This window comes from Doryrhamphus excisus, chromosome 21, assembly GCF_030265055.1.
Source record: "Doryrhamphus excisus isolate RoL2022-K1 chromosome 21, RoL_Dexc_1.0, whole genome shotgun sequence".
NCBI lineage: Eukaryota > Metazoa > Chordata > Actinopteri > Syngnathiformes > Syngnathidae > Doryrhamphus > Doryrhamphus excisus.
In genome coordinates, this window is record NC_080486.1 from 14,107,999 (window position 1) to 14,133,992 (window position 25,994).

The 25,994-nt window shown below is 52.4% G+C and overlaps 4 protein-coding genes across 14 annotated transcripts in view; 2 read left to right on the top strand and 2 right to left on the bottom strand.

The window, feature by feature from the left end:
- Positions 1-124: 124 nt before the first annotated feature.
- zgc:92594 (uncharacterized protein LOC436996 homolog) lies at positions 125-4,489 on the bottom strand. Of its 3 annotated transcripts, none has more exons than XM_058060077.1 (8): positions 4,321-4,489; positions 2,827-3,434; positions 2,649-2,757; positions 1,733-1,828; positions 1,433-1,663; positions 1,326-1,348; positions 1,109-1,257; positions 125-1,023 (listed from the first exon to the last, which is right to left on the bottom strand). In XM_058060077.1, the coding sequence occupies exons 1-8, from the start codon at positions 4,372-4,374 to the stop codon at positions 647-649; spliced, it is 1,647 nt and encodes a 548-aa protein (XP_057916060.1). In that variant the 5' UTR covers positions 4,375-4,489; the 3' UTR covers positions 125-646. The 3 variants fall into 3 exon arrangements, with proteins under 3 accessions (XP_057916060.1, XP_057916059.1, XP_057916061.1); XM_058060076.1 differs by having other exon boundaries at positions 1,433-1,666; positions 4,321-4,488; XM_058060078.1 differs by lacking the exon at positions 4,321-4,489 and adding an exon at positions 3,714-4,252 and having other exon boundaries at positions 1,433-1,666.
- On the top strand, positions 3,621-10,899 carry pcolce2b (procollagen C-endopeptidase enhancer 2b). 3 transcript variants are annotated; one of them, XM_058060079.1, is made up of 12 exons: positions 3,621-3,988; positions 5,019-5,297; positions 5,448-5,628; positions 5,687-5,795; positions 6,219-6,474; positions 7,575-7,699; positions 7,770-7,906; positions 7,991-8,154; positions 8,249-8,332; positions 9,656-9,823; positions 10,114-10,292; positions 10,413-10,899. In XM_058060079.1, exons 2-11 carry the CDS (start codon positions 5,252-5,254, stop codon positions 10,242-10,244), a joined length of 1,401 nt encoding a protein of 466 aa, XP_057916062.1. In that variant the 5' UTR covers positions 3,621-3,988; positions 5,019-5,251; the 3' UTR covers positions 10,245-10,292; positions 10,413-10,899. The 3 variants fall into 3 exon arrangements, with proteins under 3 accessions (XP_057916062.1, XP_057916063.1, XP_057916064.1); XM_058060080.1 differs by lacking the exon at positions 5,019-5,297; XM_058060081.1 differs by lacking the exon at positions 10,413-10,899 and having other exon boundaries at positions 3,621-5,297; positions 7,991-8,158; positions 10,114-10,258.
- trpc1 (transient receptor potential cation channel, subfamily C, member 1) overlaps positions 10,414-25,994 on the bottom strand; it is a 29,481-nt gene continuing 13,900 nt past the window's right edge. For 2 of the 7 annotated variants that reach the window (XM_058060064.1, XM_058060063.1), the window contains exons 3-15: positions 23,192-23,377; positions 22,932-23,035; positions 16,767-16,921; positions 16,611-16,712; positions 16,339-16,541; positions 15,023-15,154; positions 14,753-14,948; positions 14,279-14,615; positions 13,232-13,371; positions 12,980-13,129; positions 11,838-12,022; positions 11,577-11,778; positions 10,414-11,510 (exon numbers count right to left, since the gene is read on the bottom strand). In XM_058060064.1, coding sequence (XP_057916047.1) covers positions 10,848-11,510; positions 11,577-11,778; positions 11,838-12,022; positions 12,980-13,129; positions 13,232-13,371; positions 14,279-14,615; positions 14,753-14,948; positions 15,023-15,154; positions 16,339-16,541; positions 16,611-16,712; positions 16,767-16,921; positions 22,932-23,031 — 2,565 coding nt within the window. In that variant the 5' untranslated portion in view covers positions 23,032-23,035; positions 23,192-23,377 and the 3' untranslated portion in view covers positions 10,414-10,847. The other 5 variants (XM_058060068.1, XM_058060067.1, XM_058060066.1 and 2 more) reach the window with 5 other exon arrangements.
- chst2b (carbohydrate (N-acetylglucosamine-6-O) sulfotransferase 2b) lies at positions 18,658-22,436 on the top strand. Its single transcript, XM_058060082.1, has one exon. It carries the CDS (start codon positions 19,757-19,759, stop codon positions 21,152-21,154), a length of 1,398 nt encoding a protein of 465 aa, XP_057916065.1. The 5' UTR covers positions 18,658-19,756; the 3' UTR covers positions 21,155-22,436.

Here is a 25,994-nt window from a genome sequence, read left to right on the forward strand (position 1 = left end):
GGTCAACAAGCTGTCCTGAGGTCAAAGGTCACTGATCTCACCAACAGTTGACGTTGAAATGAGGATTTTATTTTAAAGAGGAAGTACTAACCACGTCCAATGACCAGACCGCCATGCTGTACATTTCATCTTTTATTAGCAATCACATACCAAAATGTATTCTTTTACATTCAAATAATATTAGCATATTAGCATAGCATCTGAGTATTAAAGTGCAAACTCTCACATTGCCCCAACGTGGCTTTGAAACAACATCCAAGTGTGCATAGAACCGTTGGACACGTTGGAGGGAATCCAGAACACAAAAGCTGGTGTTAGCATCACAGCGCTAGCCGCCGCCCCGTTCCATATTCATGGGCTCCCTGCACGGACGCTTTAAGGGAGTGGAGAAGGTCTGTCCCACGCCGTCACGTCATCGTCTCATTTGCATAGGCCAAATGTGGCAACGCCGAGCGTCTGGGAAACGCTGCGCTTAGAAGGTCCGTCCATTTCTTCACGCTACAGGAAACAGGAATACTAAGTTTCATTCCACGCTTCCCATACTTTCTTGTCGTGGCACGAGGAACTTGGGAGAAGCAAACATTCTACATTCAGCTTCGTGTGTGGGCGTGTAGCTCCTGGTGCACATCACCAGCCCCTCCTACAGTTAACCCCTTCTTTCCTCCACATCCTCATCATCTTCATAGTCCTCCTCCTCCTCCTCCTCCTCTTCTTCTTCCTGGTCCTCCTCCTCCTCTTCCTGGTCTGCCTCCTCCTCCAGGTCCTCCTCCTCCTGGTCCCCCTCCTCCCCGTCGTCCTCCTCCTCCTCCTCCTCCACCTCCTCAGGGATGTAAAGATCTTCAGCCAGCTCGCTCGGGTCACGCACTTCATCCTCCTCTTCCTCCTCGCTCCTCATCTCGCCCTCGCTGCTGTCATCGAGGACATCATCATAGTCGTCCTCCTCGTCGTCCTCGTCATCAGTGTCCCTGGTGGCTTCCTGGGTGTGGCTGCGCCGGTCCGCCTCTTCCACGTTGGTGAGTCGACCTGGTGGGGGGGGGGGGGGGTGGGGGGGGGTGAGCAGGTCATCCAGGCTGCTTGGCTTTCTTTACCTCAGATGGAAGACGCTTACAGATGGAGTTGATGGCGGCCACGATGTAACACGGAATTTCCTCGTCAAGAAACTTGCGCATTTCCTCCTCCATCATGACGCCCAGGAGCTCCAGCTCCATGTCCACGTATTCCGGGTAGAACATGTCCTTCCTCAGCAGCCTGGAGCATCTAGAGGGAGGAACACATGCCTCAGCAAGGACGTTCTTGCTCATGGAGGCGGACCAGGAGGAGCTCACCGTCTTCCTGTGGTCTTGCAGGCCTGGTGGGAGAAGGGGGGGGGGGGGGCACACGCCAGTTATTCCAAACCGAGGCAAAGCGGAGCAAACATTCGAAGGAGGCTCACCTCGAGGAAGCAGAGGGGGTCGTTCTCCTGCTGGAGGCCGGCGATGCCGCAGCGCACCTCACGGAGGCGCTCCATGTCCTGGCAAATGCGGGAGATGTTCTTGCGGATGGCGGGGCCGCTGGTCTCGCATCGGCCGCGCGAGCACTCCAGCAGCCGGCCCACAAAGCCGTCCACTTTGCCCTCCAGCTCCTGACGCAGCCTGGCCAGGCACTCCTCGGAGTCCTCGATTAACTTCTGGCGAAAGAGCAGATGCTCCGTCGTCACGGCGACGGCGACGTCATGTGACACAGACCACCTCACCTTGTTCTGATTCTCCTTCTGCTTCTGCTCCCGGAGCTTCTGCTTGGCCAGGCTGTCCTCCTTCCCGACCCGGCGCATCTTCTTGTCTAGCACCATCTGCTGGCAGGCACGTGCACGTGCACGGTTGCAACAAGGACAACAACAAGAGGGATGAGATGCTCATCCAACCTGAGGGATCTTGTCATGTGACACGTCATCATAGCCAAACGACGCCAACAACCAAACATAGTATTGTGCAAAGTGGAAGACGGGAAGGACAAGATGGCGGACGGCGGGTTCTCTGTAGGGGGGCTGGGCTCTCCCTCAGACAGAAGGCGAGCAGCGCTGTCATCAGGAGAAAGTCGGGAGTAAAAGGGCGGCTCCTCCGCACTGGGAGGAACCAGAGGAGGTGGCGGCTGGAGTATATGGTCAGGACGCCTCCAGCGGGAGGTGTTTGGGGAACGTCTGACCAGGAGGAGGAGGCCAACCAGTCTCTCCCGTGAATGAACGAGGAGAACGAGGTAATTTCCTCTCTTTGTGCCAGTGGGGAGAGGCGGGGCGCTGAGCACAAGCCAGTGCACTGCTCGCTAGCCGAGTGTGTGCTAGCTACACCGTGGCATGACACACGTCTGATGTCAGCCTGTTGGTCATTCGGTGATGCTACAGACGCTCACAGACGGTCCCGTCATCATGTGTTTATGGGCGGGGCCCAACGGGTAGATCCAAATCCACTGGATGTATGGCAAACACTGGCAGGCCCATGTGGGCGTACCAGCTGAAGCACAGGAAGAAACAGGAAGTGTGCCTACAGAAAGAGCTAACCGCCGCAGCCTTGGTTCCAGCCTGGCGGCTTTGTCCCAAGGCAACAATGCAGCGAGACAAAAGGCCCCCCCCCCCCCCATACATGAGCACGGGCATGACAAGAGCAGTGGTGCACCTTCAGGTCTTTCATGGTGTTCTTCAGGGTCTTCATGGTGTGGCCCAGGTGTCGTCCTTCCACGGTGCAGGCGTTGCACACGCACACCTTGTCGTCCAGGCAGTAGTACCTGGAGGCAAACAAAGTCATGAGAGGATGCGGGCGCCGTGCAGGGGGGCGGGGCTATCCCAGCACGCACTTGAACAGCTCATCGTGGTCCCGGCACTTCCTCTTCCACAGGTCGCTGGTGGGTTCCGTCAGAGGATGCTCTCGAAACGCCGGCAGCTCCAGGTGAGGCTTGACGTGCTCCTGGCACATGCACACCTCACACTTGAGGCACATCCTCACCGCCATGACGGAGGCGCCGGCCCCCTGCGGCGTGTCGCCCGCAGAGCCAGAGGCGTCATCGGAGGCGGCGGCGCTGGGCGGCAGGCAGTAGTCGCACGGGAAAGAAGCTTTTGCAATCCGATCTGCTGAGTCGGCAGCGGCGGAGCTCGCTCTGCGGCGAGAGCGGAAGTCGTCAGCGATGTTGGCGAGCTTGAAGTTCCTCTGGAAGCTGATGCTGCAGCGGTGGCTGATGCGGCACTCCGGGCAGCGGAAGCGGCCGCGGTCCGCTTCATGCCGCAGCCGATCCAGGCACGTCTTGCAAAAGTTGTGGCCGCACGGAAGCAGGTGGGGGTCGTGGTAGACGTCCAAGCACACGGGGCAGGTGAGCTCCTCCAGCAGGACGTTGGACTGGTGCGGGTGGCTGGATGCCATGCTGGTGGTGCTGGCAGAAGGCAGAAGGTGGGCACCCACACGGGTCAGCTGTTTGAAGACAGGTGGGGGTCAGATAGGGAGCCACTTCAATCCCTTTCCACTAAAGACACCCTAATGTGTTCCCAAACTCCCAGTACACGGCAACTACTTGGACCTGCTTGCCAACAAAGTCACGACATCTGCTATGATAAGTAAACTAACAGGACTTTGATTTTGTAAATCTCTGGACAGGAAGTGGAGGTGTTTCCGCCGGTTCGTCCCTAGCTAGCCAGTTAGCAACACAGTAATCCCCTCCTGTGACGTCCTTAAGCTTTAAAGCTTACTCACTTTAATGGCGGTTACTTGCCGGAGCTGTCTTGTCCCGGACCGAGCCTGGCCGTCCCTGAGACGGAGAGAATGGTCTTCGTAGGACGAGGCCAAGAATGATCCCGAAGCCGCGGTTCACCTGCCGAGCTCCGACCGACGTGAATGTGCACAAAACGAGCTTGAACAAAAAGCCCCGCTTGTTGTCCTATTGTTCTTTCTAGAGCGTTCCGTCCGGCCCACAACAATCGGGGACACCTGTGAGACTGACGCGCCAACGTAGAAGGAACAGGAAGCAGGTGAATGCGATTGGGGTGCCTTCATGACGCCTCGGACGTCTCGCTATTCCCCGATAGAAGCTCGTGGGAAGGAGATGTTCAAGGCACCGCTTGCAAAATCGGTTGACTGACAATCCGAGGAAGCAGGAGAAATACATAACCGACAAACTAAATGGCGTTTCCGTCATTCTACACAGCCAGTATAACACAAAGCTAGCAGCGGGCCGCTATCTCTACATCGGATGTTGATTATACAGATCATAAACTATATTATAACATATTATACAGATCATGAACATAATACAGATTCAGATGAGTTCAGCTGACCGGAATAATACTGAAATTATGCCCACCTCTGCTCGTTGGTCCCGGGGAGTTGGAGCCTTCTGTCCGCTTTGACTGCTCATGCAGCCAAACGTTATCTTTAGATGTCACTGTGACGTCACAGATGCTGCCCGGAGCATATTATTCGGACCTTCGTTTCTCCAGAAGCTGCTTTCATTCCTCTTTCACTTCCCTCAAACTGAAAGAGGTGTTGTTGACCCCCCCCACTGGAAGGAAAAGCTGGGGGGTCTCGCCCCTCGATGGCACGAGTTTGCAAGTTTGACACTTATATAGTTATACAATAACTTCATATTATAAAGCCAATTTAGTTCATCTTCGAACTCGTCCTTGTAGTCCGTTTGACTTGTGTGTGAATGTCCTAAAGATAATGCTACTCATTATCCTTCTTAAACAATAATTACAAACGCAATGACTGTAATTATCGCTTACGGTGAAGAGCGTGTTGTTGTAATGTCACACTGCCACCACGAGAGGGTGCCAGAGCTTTTCAGAGAGAAACAAAGCGAGCGCCTTGTTGTACATTCAAGATTAAAGGTTCATTTTGACCATTTTTGCCCCGAATAGAATGTGGACATGAACCGGACATGATCATTCAGGAGAATGATCGAAAATTATAAGTGAATTTATATTTTATAGTAAACAATCAATGTGCTTCTATAAATGTGATGATGTCCACTCGTGTGTAACTGTTGTTTTTTTACTGTAGGACTTGAAAGCAGCACAAAGTAATGTCACCGACACTATGAAGAAAACTGTTTTTAAAAGACAAGAGAGAATATTTGAAGCTTTGTATGTAACCAGTACAGCCCAGTGGACCCCACGCCAAGAGTGTAAATATAAATGTATACATGAGAAGGATGTCTGGTGATTGGTGGCAGCAGTAGCTAATGGCTAGCCGCTAGCCTCGTCTGGACGCCATCACTGTACAAACACTTCCAAATGTACCCAACATCAGACTTTAGAGGTGTGGGACCAACACCCTCAGGTAAACAAAATAGGCACTCTTATCACAATGCGGAAAGAATGTGCTCAAGGCAAGTGTGGATTTTTTTAAATCGGGAATAGCAATTTTCCTTAATCACAGTCATTAAGGATGACAAGAGCAGTTTTCAAGCACACGGCTGTGCCCTCCCAGGCTGCCGCGTCCCTCCTCCAAGAACAAACGCTGCATTCATGGCCTGCAGACTGCTCCCCCCGCCTGCAGACGCTAGCAAAGCAGTCCGGCCGACAATGAGGAGAGTGTGCACGGCTTGGTGTGCATGCGGCCTGCAGCTCGCCTTCCTCCTCACTGGGGTCTGTGGGCAGCCCCAGCCCAGGTACAGCAGGCTTTGGTCCCGGCTTCTTGGCCACGTTTCACACTTTGTCCTCTCCTAGACCGTCTTTTACGTGCGGGGGGAACCTCACCGGAGAGTCGGGGATCATCGGGAGCCAAGGATACCCGGGAGTTTACCCCCCCAACACCAAATGCGTGTGGAGGATCACAGTAAGTTCCTTTTCATGATTCCTACACGTTACTTAGTAGCCAGTGCATCTCTCATAGCAATCATGAAAGCCAGGAAAGAAATATGATGCTTATGTAATAATTAGGCTGCCATTCAAATATTGTTTTCCAGTCAGGACAATCGAATTCATAACCGTTTCTAATGTATTGTACGGCTGGCAACCGTCTGGATGTGGCTTCAGTGGTGACACCGTCCAGGAAGCTAAATAGCTAGCCAACACGAGTTGGAGCAGCTCAATCTCAGGAAGACGCCGCCCCCTGGTGTTTTGGAAGAGAACTCTCTTTTCAGCCTTCAGTGTCATGGTGGACCACCCGAACCTTTCAATTGTCAACATGTGGCCCCGTGGCAGACGTTAGGACAACTGTGTTGTAACAGCGGTACTGTGGGCGCCACGCCCCCTGCAGGTCCCGGAGGGAAAGGTGGTGGTGCTGTCCTTCCGCTTCCTGGACCTGGAGAACGACAGCCTGTGTCGCTACGACTACGTGGACGTGTACAGCGGCCACGCCAACGGCCAACGGCTGGGCCGCTTCTGTGGCACCTCCAAGCCGGGGGCGCTGGTCTCCACGGGCAACAAGATGACGCTGCAGATGGTGTCGGACGCCAACACGGCCGGGAGCGGCTTCCTGTCCGTCTTCTCTGCCGCGCAGCCGCACGAGAGAGGTAGGCGTGGCTTACGATCGTGTCTGTGGACCGACTCCTCCACGCCGCTGCAGTCCACGTCCAACGTCACAGCCAATAATCCATAAATCACAAATTCATATTTTCATAGAGCATAGCAAACCTGTTTATGGTCTTCTAGATACACAATATTAGAGCCCTCGGGACATGAAATAACACCCCTATAGTCAACTTTCCATTAGTATTACCTGATATAGTAGATGTAATCAGAGGAAATTTACGGACTCGCACGTGAGCAGTTCCTTGTAGGTTTTTCTGGGCAGCGTACTTCCTGGCAGCTTTAGATGAAAACCTGAGTGGATGAAATCAGAGTCAATAAGACGTGGATCACAGTAAAGGCGTTCCCCAGGAAGCCTTAGACGGGAGTCTGGTGCCAAAGTTGTCCACTCACGGCCAAGCTAGACCAGCTGAGCCGCCCCAGGAGGCCAAGAGGACCAGGATTTGGCCTTCAGGCTGCTTTGTTTGGACAGCAGCAGCATCTCCTCTCGCTAGCATGGGACATTTCCTTGGCATTTCTGTAGACCCCCCCCCCCCCCCCCCCCCCCCCCCCCACAAGAGGACACACGGCCAGACAGGCTTTTCCTCTCTGCGGGGGCGCAACTTCTCCGAGAGGAATTTTAATAGCGGGTTCCTCGTAGCGGAACGTCTGCGTCAATCAGCTGGCCCCTCCCTTTCCACTCAGCTTGCCTGTGGCCAAACACTGACACCTAGTGGCCACCGTTGCTATGCTTCTACTGCTGGATTTCTATTTTAGGCCACAGGCGTCCACCAATGGTAAAACCACATTTAGAAGGTCATAAAGCCACTAAAAGATCCCATTTTACAAATAAGGAAACCTACTTTGTGGACATGAACCTCCATAAACACGGGACGGCAAGGATAGCATCCCTGGCTAGCTTCCAGCGGCATAGATTCACCTCCACTGCGTTGCTTTTGGTATCTTCCATGTAGGACATGTGTCTTAGTTTTCCTGTATGTGGCCCTCGGCGGGCCCCACACGCCGGCGTGTACGTGAGGAGGAGCGGGCATGATGGCAGCCATGCTCCTGGTGACCAAGCTGAAGGCCACTCGTTGCTCCACAGGGGAGCAGTACTGCGGGGGCAGGCTGGACAGACCTTCTGGGACCTTCAAAACCCCCAACTGGCCTGACAGGGACTACCCGGCTGGTGTCACGTGCTCGTGGCACATCGTGGCACCGAAGAACCAGGTAGGTCTTTCCGAGGAGCCGACATGTCAAAATAAAAGCGCGGTGGTGAACTTTGTGCCCTCCGCTGCAGATCATCGAAGTGAAGTTTGAGAAGTTCGACGTGGAGAGAGACAACTACTGCCGCTACGACCACGTCTCCATTTTTAACGGGCCCGAAATCAACGATGCCAAGAAGATCGGGAAATACTGCGGCGACAGCCCCCCAGCGTAGGTGACGGTCGCCACAGCTTGGCCACCCCATCCTCTGATGTCCGTCACGCGCCCCGTTTCACCCCGCCTGGTCCCGTCTAGGCCCGTCTTGTCTGAGGGCAACCAGCTGCTCATCCACTTCCTGTCTGACCTCAGCCTGACGGCGGACGGCTTCATCGGCCACTACAAGTTCCGACCCAAGAAGTTCTCCGTCGCCACCACGCCGCCGCCCACCACCACGCCGCCCCCCACCAGCAGGCCCATACGTAGGTAGCAGCTTCCGTCCTGCATCCGGACCCCCTGGTGGGCCTCCACGCTGACGCTGTGTGTGTGTGTGTGTGTGTGTGTGTGTGTGTGCAGCTCTCAAGTACTCCATGGCTTTGTGTCGTCAGAAATGCAAAAGACGAGGAACGTTGGAGAGCAACTTCTGCTCCAGCAACTTTGGTAAGGACTTTCTAATTCATCTTACTGACTCGAGTTCTATCAACTACAGTGTTTGTGTCGTGTGTAGTGTCCAAGTATCACTGCCCCAGTTAAGATTCTCCTCGTTAACAACCCGGTTAACATTGCTAGAGCCCTCAACACATGACGTAACACCCCTATAGTCACCTTCACATTTACAACCGGAGAAAATAAGACATGTAAGACGAAAGACTGACACGTCAGTGGACGTCCTTGAGGCTGGACATGGTATTACACTGGTATCAGCCAATGCAGTACACAGAATCAGAGTACATACACCATGTAAGACGTCCATGAGGCTGGACATGGTAGTACACTGGTATCAGCCAATGCAGTACACACAATCAGAGTACATACGCCATGTAAGACGTCCTTGAGGCTGGACATGGTATTACACTGGTATCAGCCAATGTAGTACACAGAATCAGAGTACATACGCCATGTAAGACGTCCATGAGTGCTGGGTCTAGGGTCTAGCCCCCGTCCAGTACCCTAGCGACACCTAGTGGCCAATGTAGGATCCAGTACTACATTCACAATGACAGTGCTGCTTCTGTACTGTATTCTGTATTTGTATTGTAGTACTTTGAGGTAGCTCATTAATACTTCATTTAGGCCAAGAAGAAGTATAATTTGCTGGCATGAATTCGTGAAGGAGCGCCACGGAAGGGTGTGGGGGTCAGAGGTCATGGTGGCATCCCAGCAAAGATCATCTCTTCCTGCCCGATGAAAGGATGGTCTGCTGGCTGAGGCTGCGATGTGACGCCTGTTGGACAGGAAGTTGGAAGTACAGTCACGCCGCTGTGCCCCTCCCCCATCAATGACGCCGATTCACGCTCTGATGTTTGCCTCCCTGAGCCGCCGACCACATGACTGGCGTTGGCGTTTCGCTGGCGTGGAGCAGAAAGCCAAGGGCGGCTCAGGTCCGCCTCCTGGCCAAAAATAGGCAGGATGGAATTCCGGCAGTGGACCGAGCGTGGGCCTCCAGCCGGGCTTTGCAACGCTCCGTGGGATTCCCACAGGATTCCCACGGGATTCCCACAGGATTCCCACACTCAACCTAGTTTTAGTGACTAGCGGGACACGATGAAGACTCAAGTGTCACACACTAAGGTGCTGATAAACGCCTGAGTTTGTCAGCACTCGGGGGCGGGACTTGTGCACGTGTGGGCGGAGCGAGCGGCAGTGGGAAGAGGAAAGGGACGTTGAGGAAGAGTGTCGTCCACGTGAGACACACGGCGTGACACGTGACACGTGACACGGTCCATGTTTGCGTGCACTGAGCGTGGCGTGTGCGTCCAACAGCGATCACGGGCACGGTGATCTCGGCGGCGGCGAGAGGAGGCAGCGCGTGGGCCACGGTGTCCATCTTGAACGTGTACAAGGAGGGCAGCCTGGCCATCCAGCAGGCGGGAAAGACCATGAGCACCAAGATCCTGATCCTGTGTAGGAAGTGTCCCTTCGTCAGACGAGGTGAGCGCCCACGGCCGATCAAAGCGGGGCCGGCGGCTTTTCTTGCTTTTTCTCAAGCTGCTGCGCTCCCACTTTGCCAAAGCGCCGACGTGTTGCCTGCTTGTCCCGCCCTCTGAGTTTGGCTCCTTTGGGGGTGCCGGATGGTTCCCACAAAGATGGGCCGACTCAAAGCGCGGAAGCGGCGGTAGAAGAAGAAGAGCAGCAGATGTTTGAAGACGTGAATGATGGGCGACCTCGACCAACCTGAACGTGTCCGCCGTATTCAGGCTCTCTGTGTGTGACCTCACCAGGCTTGAACTACGTCTTCATGGGCCACGTGGACCAGGAGGGCCGTGGGACGGTGGGCCCCCAGCACCTGGTGCTGGCCTTCAAGAGCAAGAACCAGAAGGTGCTCGGCGTCCTGAAGAACAAACGCTGCTGAGATGACCACGGTCTTTAGATTAGGAACATCTGCCCACCTGCCTCATTAGTAAGTAACGCTCCATCTTGGCATCTTCTGGCCTTCCATCTTCATCTGACGTCACGTCACTTTGGGGCTCAACTGGTGCTGGCCTCCCTCTCCTCCCTCTCCTCCCTCTCTTCCCTGCAGGCTCCAAACCAGAAGATCACACGTCATACACACAGTATTTACCACCAATATGAGGTATTACTTGGCCGTGTGGCTAAGAGAGTATTTCATAGAGTATTTACCACCAATATGAGGTATTACTTGGCCATGTGGCTAAGAGAGTATTTCATAGAGTATTTACCAGGAGTATGAGGTATTATTTGGCCATGTGGCTAAGAGAGTATTTCATAGAGTATTTACCACCAATATGAGGTATTACTTGGCCGTGTGGCTAAGAGAGTATTTCATAGAGTATTTACCAGGAGTATGAGGTATTACTTGGCCGTGTGGCTAAGAGAGTATTTCATAGAGTATTTACCAGGAGTATGAGGTATTATTTGGCCGTGTGGCTAAGAGAGTATTTAATGGAGTATTTACCAGGAGTATGAGGTATTATTTGGTATTATTTGAGAGTATTTAATAAAATAATAAACGGGTCAGAATGCTGAAATGTTTGCAGAAGTATTTATTGACGATATTAGTGTTGAAAAGAATATCTTTAGAAAAGCTGGGGGGGGGGGCGGAAGGGGGGGGCACCAACATGAGAATAAATGCAGACGCGGGCGGGGGGGGGGACCAGGGGGGCGGGTTTAGCTCCTCGGGTAGAACATGGCATATTTGGAGGTGCGGAAGCCCAGCAGGTCCCTCATCTCGTTGCGGAACTTGGAGAGGTCCTGTCGCAGGTCGTTGAGGTTCTCCACGGTGGCCTGGTCGGTGCTCTGCATCTTCTGGCGCGTGGACGTCAGGTAGCGGTGGACCAGGCAGCACATGATCTTCTGGTAGTTCTCGTCCCGCTTCTGCTTGAGGTTCTTCCACTCCTGCGGGGACAGAAGGCCACAAAGGACCGCCATCTATCTGTGGCACGCATGCAGGGGAAGCGCTCACCTTCAGGCTGTTCTGCCTCTTGACCCGGCCCTTGGACGTGTGCGAGCAGATCCACTTGCTCATGCTGGTCAGCAGGTAGCACACGGTCTTGGGGGAGGGCAGGATGTTGAAGGGCGGCGGGAGCGTGCACTTGTCGTCGAAGTAGCTCAGCCACAGCTTGGCTCGGGCGAACTTCCACTCCTTGTCCTCGTGATTCTGCCGCCAAAGAGGAGCGGGACTCAAGAACGTTGAGGAGGTGAGAAGGTGAGAAGGTCCACTTACGGCGATCTGTCTGAAGCTTTTGTGCAGCATGGCCACCAGCAGCTTGGTGAGAACGATCACCACCACGATGTTGTAGGTCCCGATGATCATGGCGCCCACGAAGGAGCGCAGCTCTTCCGTGTAGCTGATGCGCGTGACGAAGAGCGCCACGTGGGCCAGCGAGAAGATGTACCAGAAGAGGGCGTAGCAGGTGCCCATGAAGCTGTGGAGAAGGACGTGGGTGAAGACGTGGGTGAAGATCACGGCGGTCCTCAGACGTACCTGTGGAAGGCGTCGTTGCTCTGCTGCTGGCAGAAGATGCCCTGGCAGTCGCTGGGCGGGTTCTTTTCCGGGTCTTTCCGGTCCTTTCCGTAGAGCTGGGTCAGTCCGATGGTGAAGGAGAAGAGGACCAGCAGGAAGAGGCCCAAGAACTTCCCAAACTCCTGCAGCATCTGACCCATGGAGATCTGCCGACGAGTTCATCACAGTCAACAACCCGGTCGCTATGCTAAACACGCTAAGCTAGCAGCCGAAGCTACGCCGTCCAGTCAACCTGGCTTTGGTTTCCTGTCATTTTCTTCCTTTTAGCCTCGCTTTGTCTACTTCCTGCCACGTACTTCCTGCCACTTACATGGCCTGCCATGGGGCCAAGCAACCCCCCTGCGTTCCATCTCAGCAGCAAGGACCTCCGTCCACTCCTCCTTGACCGCTATTGGCATGCATAAATATGATATATATCTATATCTACTATATCTATATCTATATCTATACATATCTTGGCATGAAGGCCACCACACATAGATCACAGTCCTGTGGGGAACACGGCTGGATCTCCTTGATAAGCGATGATGTTTTATATTTACAGTACGCAGAGGGCCGTCTGCCAAAATGGCCCCCATCTTCTTAGCCCCCCCACGCCCCCCCCCCGCTGCCTCTGCCTCCCTGAGGGAAAACATGAAAAAGGAGATGCTATTTTCGGCGTGAAGGACAAGCCGGGATTTCAAGATGGATGCCAACTGTTAGGCGGGAAGCAGAGAAGCGGCCATGACGGAGCCCCTCCCATAGCCCCTCCCATCAGGTTCACGGTCCGTGACCTTTCTCATGTTTGTTAGACGCTGTGGCGCTCGACGACTCTGACGGAAACAACGGCTGTGGTCCTAAAATGGCGCCCGCGGCCCACAATGCCTTGTGTGAACTTAGGATGTTAACCAAAAAGCAGGCTAACCGGGGCGGATGTTAACCGAGGCACCAGATGGATGAAGTAAAGCAGTAAAGAGTAAAGAGAAGATGAGAAGAAGAGACGTCGGCGTGGGCTTCCTAAAAGGTGTCATATGAAAGGTGTTGATGAGGATTGCGTAACGCTCGGTGGAGCTGTTCTTCTCCAGCTTTGTCCTCCTCCCACGCGCCGTGGCCTGGTGTCCTACCTGCAGCGGGCCCAGGATGGAGCTGGTGGTGTACATGAAGAACAGACGCAGATAGCTCAGCACGTTGGCGAAGGCAAACAGGCCCTCGGCCACCAGGATGGGATGGAAGGCGTCCCAGTTCTTCCTCTCCGTGTCCTCCACGTTCTTGAACTGCAAAGACCACATTGAGGGTACGTGAAGAAAGGCCAGTGCTCACCTTCACCTTCATCTTCATCTTCATCCCAGGTCGGGATGCCGGCCAGGTGCCGATACCTTGCTGTGGGCCACGATCTTGAGGGCAAAGGTCGCCAGGTAAAGGGAATTCATCACGAAGCTCAGCTGGTTCCTGGACTCGTCCAGGAAGTCCTCCAGACCTTCGTACCACAGACGCTTCACGTCCGACCAAACCATTCCTGCAGTACACACCAACGTATCCAACGCTCACAGGCTGGAATACTGAAGTACTATAAAGTACTATAAGTCAACATAGGTTTCCTAAAGTATACATAAGTATACCAAAGTATACATGAGTATTGTATTTGTATGCTACTATTATCCTTTATAGAATTATAATATTTATTATTCTCTACTAGTATTATTGATCATAGTTATTGTATTTGTATGCTACTATTATAGTTTATAGAATTATAATATTTATTATTCTCTACTAGTATTATTGATCATAGTTGTTGTATTTGTATGCTACTATTATAGTTTATAGAATTATAATATTTATTATTCTCTACTAGTATTATTGATCATAGTTATTGTATTTGTATGCTACTATTATAGTTTATAGAATTATAATATTTATTATTCTCTAGTAGTATTATTGATCATAGTTATTGTATTTGTATGCTACTATTATAGTTTATAGAAATAATACACGAGTGTTATTTATGATTCTCTACTAGTATTATTGATCATAGTTATTGTATTTGTATGCTACTATTATAGTTATAGTTATAGTTATATATAGAAATAATACACGAGTGTTATTTATGATTCTCTACTAGTATTATTGATCATAGTTATTGTATTTGTATGCTACTATTATAGTTATAGTTATAGTTATATATAGAAATAATACACGAGTGTTATTGATGATTCTCTACAACGATCATGGCAACTAAACGACCTCTAAAGGTCAACCCCCCAAAGAGGACCAAAGTTGATGATCTTGCGTCCTGGTGCAGATCTTCAGACATGGTGACCATGACAGGATGTACCAGGACGTACTAGACCGTACTACCAAATGGCGTATTTACCGTACGTCGAGTATACGTAAAGGGAGTACCCCGAGGGCCACGTTCCACCCACCTACGATCCAGAGGATGAGCAGGTAATCGATCATCTCCAGCGCGGGGCCCATGGTGTTCTTCTTGCCCTCGTTGTAGACCAGCGAGTAGAGGTTGAGCAGCAGCAGGAAGGTGAAGTAGGAGGCGCTGTGGATGATGAACTTGACGAAGGGCGTGTGGATGATCTGGCCCACGCGTGAGCGCGGCACCAGCAGGTAGCACGCCGACAGCAGCGGCCACAGCGCCGCCACGCTCAGCACGGTGGAGATCTTCAGGCACGTGTGCTTGCGCCGGTAGCTGGCCGTCTCGCCGAACCACACCGTGTTGAGGAACTGCTGGCAGTTGGACTGGGCCACGAACTGAAAGGCAACGAGGAACGCTCTTTGATGCTCCTCAGCATCTCTGGACTCGCCCTCATGCAAGGCAGCTTTGGCAGCGCTGGGGATTCATTCCACCTTGCTGCTGCATCATGCAGGACCTTCGGGGCACCACTCACCTCCTTCTGGTTGTACTTGATGGCCAGCTTGAGGCGGCTGAGGTTCATGCGCTCCTCCAGGAGCCCCCGCTTGTCCACCAGGTCCTCGCTGGACGTGTGGTTGAGGATGACCTCCAGCTCTCGGGAGTTACGAGCCTGGGCCAGCAGGTCCTTGGCGAACATCTTGCACTGCTTTGCCAGCTCCTCGTAGTCGTTCCTGCACACGCCACAACGCCGTTTAGGACGCCGGCCCAGCTCGGACAACGGGGGCGGGGAAACGCGCGGCGGCACCTGAACTCCACCTCCACCAGGCTCAGCTCCTTCAGGTCTGTGCTCAGCTCGAAGGCCCTGAGGATGGGGTCCTCCTCCGTCAGCATGATGAGCGACGGGCTGGCCAGGCAGCGGTAGATGTCCAGGCGGAACCTGAACGCAGAAGAAGAAGACGTGAGGCCGGATGGGACGCCCGTCGCTCTGCAAGTCATCCATGGACGCTGGGAGCATACCTGGGATGACCAGGACACATGGTAGTGTCTAGTACCGATACTATTTGGCAGTACTCATACTTTATAGAGTACATATTTAGACAATATCATACATAATGTAATAGATGATGTAATAGATGATGTAATAGATGTATAGATGATGTATAGATGATGTATAGATGATGTATAGATGATGTGATAGATGATGTGATAGATGATGTGATAGATGATGTATAGATGATGTAATAGATGATGTAATAGATGATGTATAGATGATGTATAGATGATGTATAGATGATGTATAGATGATGTAATAGATGATGTAATAGATGATGTAATAGATGATGTAAGATGATGTAATAGATGATGTATAGATGATGTATAGATGATGTAATAGATGATGTATAGATGATGTATAGATGATGTAATAGATGATGTAATAGATGTATAGATGATGTAATAGATGATGTAATAGATGATGTAATAGATGATGTATAGATGATGTAATAGATGATGTAATAGATGATGTAATAGATGATGTATAGATGATGTAATAGATGATGTATAGATGATGTATAGATGATGTAATAGATGATGTATAGATGATGTATAGATGATGTAATAGATGATGTAATAGATGTATAGATGATGTAATAGATGATGTAATAGATGATGTAATAGATGATGTATAGATGATGTATAGATGATGTAATAGATGATGTAATAGATGTATAGATGATGTAATAGATGATGTATAGATGATGTAATAGATGATGTAATAGATGTATAGATGATGTAATAGATGATGTATAGATGATGTAATAGATGATGTATAGATGATGTAATAGATGATGTAATAGATGTATAGATGATGTAATAGATGATGTAATAGATGATGTATAGATGATGTATAGATGATGTAATAGATGATGTAATAGATGTATAGATGATGAATAGATGATGTAATAGATGATGTAATAGATGATGTATAGATGATGTATAGATGATGTATAGATGATGTCATAGATGATGTCTAGATGATGTAATAGATGATGTATAGATGATGTATAGATGATGTAATAGATGATGTAATAGATGATGTAATAGATGATGTCGCCGTCCTACCGGGAATGTCGCAGGCTGTCCTTCTTGTTCTTGGCGTTGCAGAGCGTGCACTCGCAGCCGACGGCGTGCGGCCTGGGGAGGGAGATGTCCTGCTTGAGGAGCATGGTGAGGATCTCGTAGTTGTTCCTGTGCGCCGCCAGGATGACGGGGGCCACGTCCATGGTGGTGGAGTACTCCGGGTTCTGGATGCGCTGCATGAGCTTCTGCGAGGAGGAGACCGAGGATGAGGACACGCTTTCATGGAAGACGTGAGCACGTGAGCGGAGACCTACGGCCATGGAGGGCTTGGACGAGCGCTTGGGTCTGTGGTTGAGGAGGATGTCCACGGCCCCCACCACCTCCGAGTCGATGGCCACCAGCAAGGCGTCGGTGGCCTGCACGCAAACGCAAAGTCAAGCAAGCAGTCGGCCTGAAGGCATCTTCCTCACCTGGCAGCCGTGCTCCAGCAGGAGCTGCAGGATGTCCAGGTTCTCGTTCTCGATGGCGATGGTGATGGCGTCTCGGCCCAGCACGTCCACGCTGTTGACGTTGAGCTCGCCGTGTCGGTTCTCGTCCAGCAGCTTCTTCACCATGTAGTAGTCGCCTGACAACACGGGGGGAACGTTTACAGGAACGTCTCCCTCACAGGACTTTATATGGTCACCGTGGCCTACTTCTTCAGCAAGCCTCCTCCTGCTCCTCCTCCTCCTCCTCATACCTCGGCCACAGGAACGTGACAAAAGTATCGGGACAGCAGATTATCACAGCTGCAGGAAGGACTTCCACACCAAGCTCATCCAAGCATGAAGCTCCCAGCTTGTCTTGCTGAGATGAAGATGTTTCAAGCAGACTGCCAGCCGTACTTTGCCCCCCCCACTTTGAGGTGAAGCAGACTAAACGTCTCCTGTTTTACGACATTTGATTTCTATGAGCTAAATGTTGCCATGGTGACCAAGATGACGGTAGGAATATTTATGGAATATTTATAATATTCCATTCCTAACAAGGACCGCCTTGGGAAAGACCACATGGTGACGACAAGGCTTTGGAACCTTCTGATTGGCTATCTAGTTGTCGTTGAAGGCCACACTGCAAACGCGAGTCCAAGACATCAGGAGAAGAAGGTGGAGCTCCACACGACTGCTTCATCCTTGGCGGCATCGTGAAGGTGCCGCTCGCTCAGGAAGGGGAGGGGCTCCGCGTCCCAGAGAAGAACCTATTTTCACGTGAAATGAAGCAAAGATCTTGTGAGGATGGAGAGTGCATCCAAAGGCCACATGACAGAGATCCTCAAGGAGAAGAGTCAACACGTCAATGTGAGAGGAGCACCCCAGCGCTGAAGAACAGGGATGTTCTGCTGCAGGAGGAACCGGTGCACTTGATGGCACCACGGATGGCATCAAGAAGAGAGAAGGTGATGGAGGAATCTGTGAAGCAGCCTCTAAGAAGCGGGGGCGGACCCCTGAGGCCAACATGTCCCCTCAAAGGGCGGACATGTTCTTCCACACCAAACTCATCCACGCATGGTTCCTGAAAGACGACTCTTGATGGACTGGGGAAGTGGTAAGGATGTGTGAAGTCCAGCACGGAACCAGAACCCACCTTTCTCGCAGGCCAGCAGGAAGAGCTTCTCGTCCAGGGTGGTCTCCTCCTTCACCTCCCTCACGTCCTTCAGGGCCAGGAATTTATCCGGGGAGGAGGCGTCGGTGCCCTGGTAGAGCGCGGCCATGACGACGGAGAGCGAGCAGGGCCAAACACTGAGGTGCATCCCAGCATCACCGGAGAAAGCCCGCCGCGCACGGCAGCCTTTTGTCGTGTGGCGGCGCCGTCGCAATGTCAGACAAAGATCATCTATTTGGTGTGCTCGCTCACCCGGGGAACACGAAACCTGCTGCGAAAGCTGCTGATCCGCTCGAGGAAGACCACGACTCGACCGTCAGTGGAGATCTGTGCGGTCCTGATGCTGATGATGGCGAGGATCCCACTGCGCATGTCTGCTTCTCGAGCTCGTCATTACGTAACTGCTGGTCTCCACTGCAGCTTTTTAGCACATAAAAAGGGGAGGTCGAGCGCGGGCAACCAGCCACAACATTAGGTACAGCAGGGTGCAGGTGTTCCTAATAAAGTGTCCAGTGGGGGCCAGATGGGGTGTTTGTGTCCACTCGTGTCGACATGCAATGCTCGGTGGTTGACCGTACCTGCGTGGACAGTGCTTGTCCATGCCATGGAGCACTTCCTCCAGCGACCAGCAGAGGGCAGTAAACACCAAGTAAACACCAAGTGAACACCAAGTAAACACCCGACATCCTGCATGTCTTCTCCCACTAAAGGACGGAATCAAATGTTTGCCACAGAAGACGACACCACTAAACAACGACAGCGTGGCCGTGGACAAGACATTTAGACCCGAAGACCTTTATTCCACTCAACCGACATGGCTTTCCATCTGCACGGCCTCCTGCTCCCCTTCACGCCAGCAGGGGGAGCCATGTTGATTATCATCAATCGATTAATAAGAGATGACTGCTATTTCTCCTGGTAATATTCTTCAATATTTACCATATATGAATGACTGGTGCACCAGCGGTTCTCCTGATAAAGGCAGAACTGGGATTTCATTAGACGGGTGCAATTGTACCTCGGGAGTCCAATGTATCGATCTGGACTTATCGATTATTGACTTTTGCCATAAAAGTCCACGACGTAAGACACAGAAGAAGCACCAGCAAAGACGTCTGCTCTATTCCGGGACCACTCTTCAATCTATGAGTCTTTCCGGTACATTAGGGAAACGTTTGATTGTCCAAAAGCCCGAAGTAGCTTCAAAGGAAGACAAGCTATCCTAGACATAAAGAACCATCAACCACTACAGCGTATTCGGCAGTCACGAGCCGGGCAGGAAACAGACAGCGAGCTCGGCCAATAGCCCGGCTGGTTGCGGTGTGACGTCACCGAGCGGACCAATAGCGCGGCTCGGTGGGCGGCCCCAGCGCTTAGCTTGGCGTTGAATGTGTCTAGTGTTTTAGAGAGAGCGGCCAGGAGAGGAAGACGAAGAAAAGAGGCGTCAACAAAGCAAACGCCGCTTACCGCAGATGCGATTCTTCCCCGGGCGAGCCGAGCTGCGAGCCGAGCTGCGAGCTCCGAGCCTCCGCGCCACACCGGCGGACTATTTGACTGTCTGGGATGCACGAGCACGGCGCATTTTTGGGGGGGGCTGCGTCCCGCGGCGGGGGCGCTCCGGCAGGACAAACATGGGCGTCTGTGACAACGATGTAGCCTCCATCCCCGTGGCTCCCCTGCACCGCTCTCCGCTCTCCTCCGTCGTTGCCATGAAGACGCCCCACGGCACAGCCCGGGCTGGAATTTGAAGCGGCAACAATTACATAATCCAATCATCCCCGTCATCCCACATATTGCCCCCGTCCATGTAAGCGCACAGATGAGAGGCAAGCAGTACCATCCACCTCTCAAGCTGACGGCACCCTGGGAGAAGGATGCCGGCTTCGGGAGGAAGCTCAAGACCTACAGGAACCATACCAAGATCATAGCGCAGCCCGGCATCGTGATGAAGGTGCTGCGCAGGAAGAGGATGGTGCTCTTCATGGCCTACTTCCTGCTGCTGGTGCTCACCATGCTCAACCTGGCCAACTACAAGTGGACCAAGGAGCCTCAGCCGTGCGGCCACCAGATGAGGAGCGCCAGCTACCAGGGCAGGTCGGACCTCCGCTTCCTCTACAGACCCTCGCTGGCCAAGAAGAGGCAGCTCATCTACGTCCTGACCACCTGGAGGTCGGGCTCGTCCTTCTTCGGGGAGCTTTTCAACCAAAACCCGGAGGTGTTCTTCCTCTACGAGCCCATGTGGCACATCTGGCAGAAGCTGTACCCGGGGGACGCCGTGTCCCTGCAGGGGGCGGCCAGGGACATGCTGAGCTCCTTGTACCGCTGCGACCTGTCCGTCTTTCAGCTCTACAACAGCCCCGGGGGCAAGAATTTCACCTCGCTGGGGCTGTTTGGGGCCACCCTCAACAAAGTGGTGTGCTCCTTCCCGCTGTGCTCGGCCTACAGGAAGGAGGTGGTGGGCATGGTGGACGATAAGGTGTGCAAAAAGTGTCCGCCCCAAAGCCTCCGACTGCTGGAGGACGAGTGCCTCAAGTACCACACGGTGGTCATTAAAGGGGTGCGCATTCTGGACGTCAACGTGCTGGCGCCCCTCATGGAGGACCCGTCCTTGGATCTGAAGGTGATTCATCTGGTGCGAGATCCACGGGCGGTGGCCAACTCCAGGATCAAGTCCCGCCACGGCCTCATCCGGGAGAACCTGCAGGTGGTCCGCAGCAGAGACCCCAAACTCCGCCGGATCCCTTTTGTGGACCCCGGGCACAAAGCCAACAAGAAGGACGGCTCGGACTACCACTCCATCGGCGCCATGGAGGTCATCTGCGACCGCACCTCCAGGACTCTGAGGACGGCCTTGAACCCGCCCGGGTGGCTGAAGGGGAAGTACATGGCGGTGCGCTACGAGGACCTGGTGGACAACCCGGTCAAGACCCTGCGCAACGTCTACCGCTTCGCCAACCTGACCGCCAACCACGACATCGAGTCGTTTGCCCTCAACATGACCAGCGGCTCCAGCTCCTCCTCCAAGCCCTTCATCGTCTCGTCCCGGAACGCCACCCAGGCCGCCAGCGCGTGGAGGACGGTGCTCAGCATCCAGCAGATCAAGCAGGTGGAGGACTACTGCCATCATTCCATGTCCGTGCTGGGCTACGAGCGGGTCCGCACGGCCGGGGAGGCCAAGGACCTGAGCAAGTCGCTGCTGACGCACTCCAAACTGTGAAGACCAAAGACTCCATCTTGCAAGCTTTAGCGTCGGAGGAGCGCCTCACGCCACATGGAATGTATCACCTTCACCTTTTTCTACTGCGCCGTTCGTCTCGCTCCTTCCCTTTGAATGTCGCAACTAAAAGATCTTTTTCAGTGTCCATGTTGTCTGTGAACGTGAAACCAGTGGACGCAAGGAAAGTGCTAATGCTAACTAAAGATGAAGTCAGAGACAATCAGTCGATGGTTTTTTATCCGGCGTGGACAACGTCCTCCTCATTGTTGATGTAAGCGTGTGTCCCCTCGCTCACGTGACGGAAACATGGAGTAAACAAGCGATGAGTTTACTACGCTTCGGCTGGGTATTGATTTGGACCCGAGAGAGCGCTAAGTGACATTTAGCACCGGGCTGATCTTTGCAGGAGAACACCTGAGTCCACTGAGTCCACTGAGTCCAGTCCACTTGCTCTGACTCTGCAGGGGTGTGATGTTCATTACAGCTTTGTTATTACAACCAGCGTTTATGGGTTATGATTGATTGATGATTATTGACCAATCGCATCTTCGGGGCGGGGTGTCCCAGCTTGTCCCCATGGGGGCCGCACATGAAAAAAAACACATCGAATGGATCAGTCTTCTATCGCTATGCTAACAAGTTACAAATATTCCAATATTGTATGGGGGGGGGGGGGGCGGCGCCCAGACCCCCCAACTCCCCCCAAGAAGGTCAGTTGATTTTAAATCTATTTTCTATAAAGCATATCAACCGGCGGTTTATCAGCAGCCGCCGCGCTTTGGCCTGGGGGCCATTTGTGGCCCGCGCCACACGCTAGAAATGAACTCAACCAAAAGACAACAGCAGTAATGGAAAGAAAGAGCAAAATATGTAGGAGATGGTAATAATCATAATAATAATAATCATCATAATAATAATAATCAGTGTCCTAAATACATATCCACTTTTGACTAAACAACCTAAATGGCAACCTAAATTTCTTGACGTTTCCGTGTGCAACCCCAGCTGGAGAAGGTTTGGACACGCCCGCTAGAAGACCAGGCGGGAACCAAAAGTACCGGTTGACATGACACATTTCAACTATATATCCACATGTATGTACATATACACGTTATATACATGTGGCCCCCACAGATATGTGCCAACAACTTCTGCTGTCTTTGATGGAAGTCTGTGACTAGAGGAGCCCCCCCCCCCAAAAAAAGCTGCAAAGCTGGAGGAGGCTTTGGGTCTTTCCGGGTTCTTTCCAGCAACACTTGTGGTATTTTTAGGAAGCTGGAAATGTTAGCTTTTTCCCGGGAAGAAAGAAGCGGCAGGCAGCAAATCGCCCCAGGCCAGACGTGGCAGCCCCCGCCCAGACGTGGCAGCCCCCGCCTGAAAGGGATAGCGGGGGCAACGAGTCAGCTGTGGGCGTCATGCTCGTCACCACATCATCCGCACCGGAAAAGCTGTCGGTTCTGCACTTCCTCCTCTGACAAATGTTCCTGACAGCGCTTCACGCGTCTTCGATGGACGACCAGAAAGGATCAATAACTTCATATCAATACTTCATATACGGCTGTCTTATCTTTTCTTATCAAGACTTGGCTAGCATGCGTAGCCTATAGCCTTTATTCACCAAGGCCGAGCGAGGTAAAAAGTTCTTCAATGCGCCTAGTGTGGACATAAACATCATAGTACTATATAGTACATACTACATACAATATAGTACATACTACATACAATATAGTACATGAACAAATACAAACATGTAAAAGAACACATCACATCATCGTACCTGTCGTGAAGTCGCTGGAGGGATGGTCCCAATGGGCCAGTCCAGGGTGTACCCTGCCCCTCGCCCAAGTCAGCTGGGATAGGCTCCAGCCTACCCCCATCACCCTAGACAGGACAAGCAGTATAGAAAATGGATGGATGGTCCAAGTGGGCTCGCTTGAAAAATAGACTGGATGTATATATATATGTATGTATGCATATACTATGTATGCATAAATATATGCATATATGTATGTATTGTACGTGTGTAGAACCGCTTGCCTTTCCAGTGGAGATCAGGTAGTGCCACAGCTTGCAGACCCTCACCCGGGACTCTGGCCCGACACAGGAGTTGAGAACATTGGCCAGATCTTAAAACAAGAAGATGGTCGTCCAACGGGAGGCAGCCAGACGTCTTCATGTGGTCATGTGGTCATGTGGTCACGTGGTCACGTGGTGAGCTGTGGGCTTTGGAGATGATCACATGATCAGTCTAGCAGCATTGGAGACAAAAAGGATGCTTTTGATGCTCTCAGTGGCCCAAAATGTAAAAATGTAATCTCGTCTTTCTGTCTCTCCACAAAGACAAGATGACACTGCAAGCCCCCCCCCCCCAAAAAGCGGCCTATCCCCCCCAGCACTGACGCAGCACCGACTAACACAGGCTGCTTCATCAGGAGCCAGAACACGCAGGGGGCACGCTTTATGGGGGGCTGACTTCCATGGATGACATAGGATATCCCTGAATGTTCTCAACTCCTGTTTCCATGTCAGTGAGAAAAGAAGATTCTATGGAATATTATAAAGAAGAAGCAGAAGAGAAAAAGCAGAGAACGCTGGCATGGTTGACGATGTGGGCGTGGCCTCCCAGGCCTGGCCCAAATGGGCGGATGCTTTCAGGCTAAATCAAACGGCTGCCGCTGACAGCCTGCTAATCAATCAATGCGCCACAAACAGCAGAGATTGTTAACGAGAAGAGGCCTCACCTGCATTAGCGATGCAGTGCGGCATTGCGGAGGAGGCCCAGCAGGAGGAGAGCGGCGGAATAGCGAACGCCTCTCTCGGGAATTTGGGCTTTTGGAGTAAAAACGCAATCAGGGCTGGGTGCCACCCGGATCTGCAGCGGCATCCAGCCCAAGCTGTGGACCGGATCCAATCACCTGGAAGATCAGCTGGCGCCGATGACGTACGCCAACCTGCCACGTGGATCTGCCGCAGATCTGCTTGGCAATCAGACCATCTGACCTCTGATGCGTCAAAACCAGCCTCATCCTCCGCATATCACGCCAAGAAAATGTCAGCCGCCAGACGCTCTGATTAGCGTGGCAATCAAGCTCCATGCTCTGACAGCCGTGATTACCCCCCCCCCCACGCTGGGGAGCCAGTCGTGAGTTAAGTAAGGGGGGGGGGGTACCAGCAGCATGGCAGCACCCGCCAATCATCCATCCTGTTTACTCAATAAGACATGGTGGACTTGATGACATTTTTAAGATGAACAAGAATTCTAGATCAGACTGGACCTTTGTTCCATTTGATCTCAGCCATGCCGTGTCCCTCCTGGCCACGAGCTCCGCTAGGTCAGTCACCAGGGTCCATGCAGTGTCAAAGGTCATCAGTGAAGCCAGGTGACCATAGTTCCACATCTCACCTGCCTTAATAGTCAAGCGTTGGACGAGCATTGCAAAGAAAAGCAGGAGACAAGAAGCAGGCTATTTACACAGAACGGCGGACATGATGGTTTCACAACGTTTTGGTAACGAGGCCAATTTCCCCAGCATGGCGGTGCTGGTGTCGGAAGAACATTTGGCACTGACCAGAAGAAAGCTGCACCACGTCAGGAAGACTGCCAGCAGTGAGCGGCACCATTCCTCTTTTTACCGACATTCCTGAAGCCAACGTCAACCAAAGCCTCGCCAAGGTGAGGTGACACCTCCTGCAACTTTGCAGTCATTAGTGGAGTAAGGTGCACGTGACGCGAGTCCGTGCTGGTGGATGTCATGCATGAGCTATGCTTTGTGTGTGTGTGTGTGTGTGTGTGTGTAGAAGCGCTAACAACGCAGCACCACTCCAAGCCTCCATTAGTCTTCCTGCAGCCTCACACAACAAGCCGCCATATCAAGACAAGCCCCCCACTGCAGGATCTAGGTCATTTGGTTCTACATTTTACCACTTCAGCTGCTATGAAGTAAAATTGGCAGCACTGGAAGAGAAGTTAGCATAAGTTAGCATGGTGTCTGCAGAGCTTCCAAGACCGACCCACGTTAGGACATCAACCCGTGTGTCGCCATTTCAGCTGCGTGACGCCAACACAGAGATAGAAGAACCAGAAATAACTCCAGACTTCACACCTCATCCTGACTTGAGGCCTTCATGATGGGAGACCACGTGGCTGGCGTCGGGCATCTCGGTGGGACAGCAGAGCAGCCATGGAACGCCAAGACGCTCCCCCCAGACAGGGTTGGTCAATCCGGGCCAGAACTAATCCTTGTCCATGCTTGGATTTCTTCTTCATGATGGCCCCGGGTAGACCACATCAAACGGCCGCTGAGGGACCCTGTCAGGGGGGGGACAGCCCAACATCTACAAATGTTCGCCACGCCAACAGCAGCTTAGCTTCACGGCCTGAGGACCGCCTGTCAGGTGTACTACATCCACTCCTGAGTACTAGTAGCGTGGTACTGCAGTATCTTCAGGGATGTGTGGTGGTACCCCCCCCCGTGTGTCACAAATCACAGGAGGTGTGAAATGACAGCCTGCAGGCAGCGGGCTGCCGCCATCACATCTCAATGGATGCTCACACGCCGCAGTAAACGGGGGCATCCTCGTCATCATCTTCATCACCCTTCGCTTCCACGCGCTGGAGGAGGAGGAGATTGTTCTCCGTTGTGGAGGTGCTGATGAAATTTTGAGGGCAAGTGATGAATTATTTAGGCAGGGAGGATTATGAGAGCAGCTTCTTGGCACCTCGCTGGAGGGGATGAATGTATATCAGCCCCCCCCCACCCCCAGCCCCCACCACCACCTCTGTACAAAATAGACTTTCACCAAGCAACACGCTTCTGTCCACTTTGGTTGGTGCCGCCAT

Coding starts and splice junctions, on each gene's coding strand:
- chst2b (XM_058060082.1), top strand. CDS start 19,757: ATGAGAGGCAAGCAGTACCATCCACCTCTCAAGCTGACGGCACCCTGG.
- zgc:92594 (XM_058060076.1), bottom strand. CDS start 4,374: ATGAGCAGTCAAAGCGGACAGAAGGCTCCAACTCCCCGGGACCAACGA. Junction 2,758..2,826: donor GACCACGATGAGCTGTTCAA/GTGCGTGCTGGG, acceptor GTTTGCCTCCAG/GTACTACTGCCTGGACGACA. Junction 1,829..2,648: donor ACACCATGAAAGACCTGAAG/GTGCACCACTGC, acceptor GCCTGCCAGCAG/ATGGTGCTAGACAAGAAGAT.
- pcolce2b (XM_058060079.1), top strand. CDS start 5,252: ATGTACCCAACATCAGACTTTAGAGGTGTGGGACCAACACCCTCAG. Junction 5,298..5,447: donor TGTGGGACCAACACCCTCAG/GTAAACAAAATA, acceptor GTGCCCTCCCAG/GCTGCCGCGTCCCTCCTCCA. Junction 8,155..8,248: donor CCCCACCAGCAGGCCCATAC/GTAGGTAGCAGC, acceptor GTGTGTGTGCAG/CTCTCAAGTACTCCATGGCT.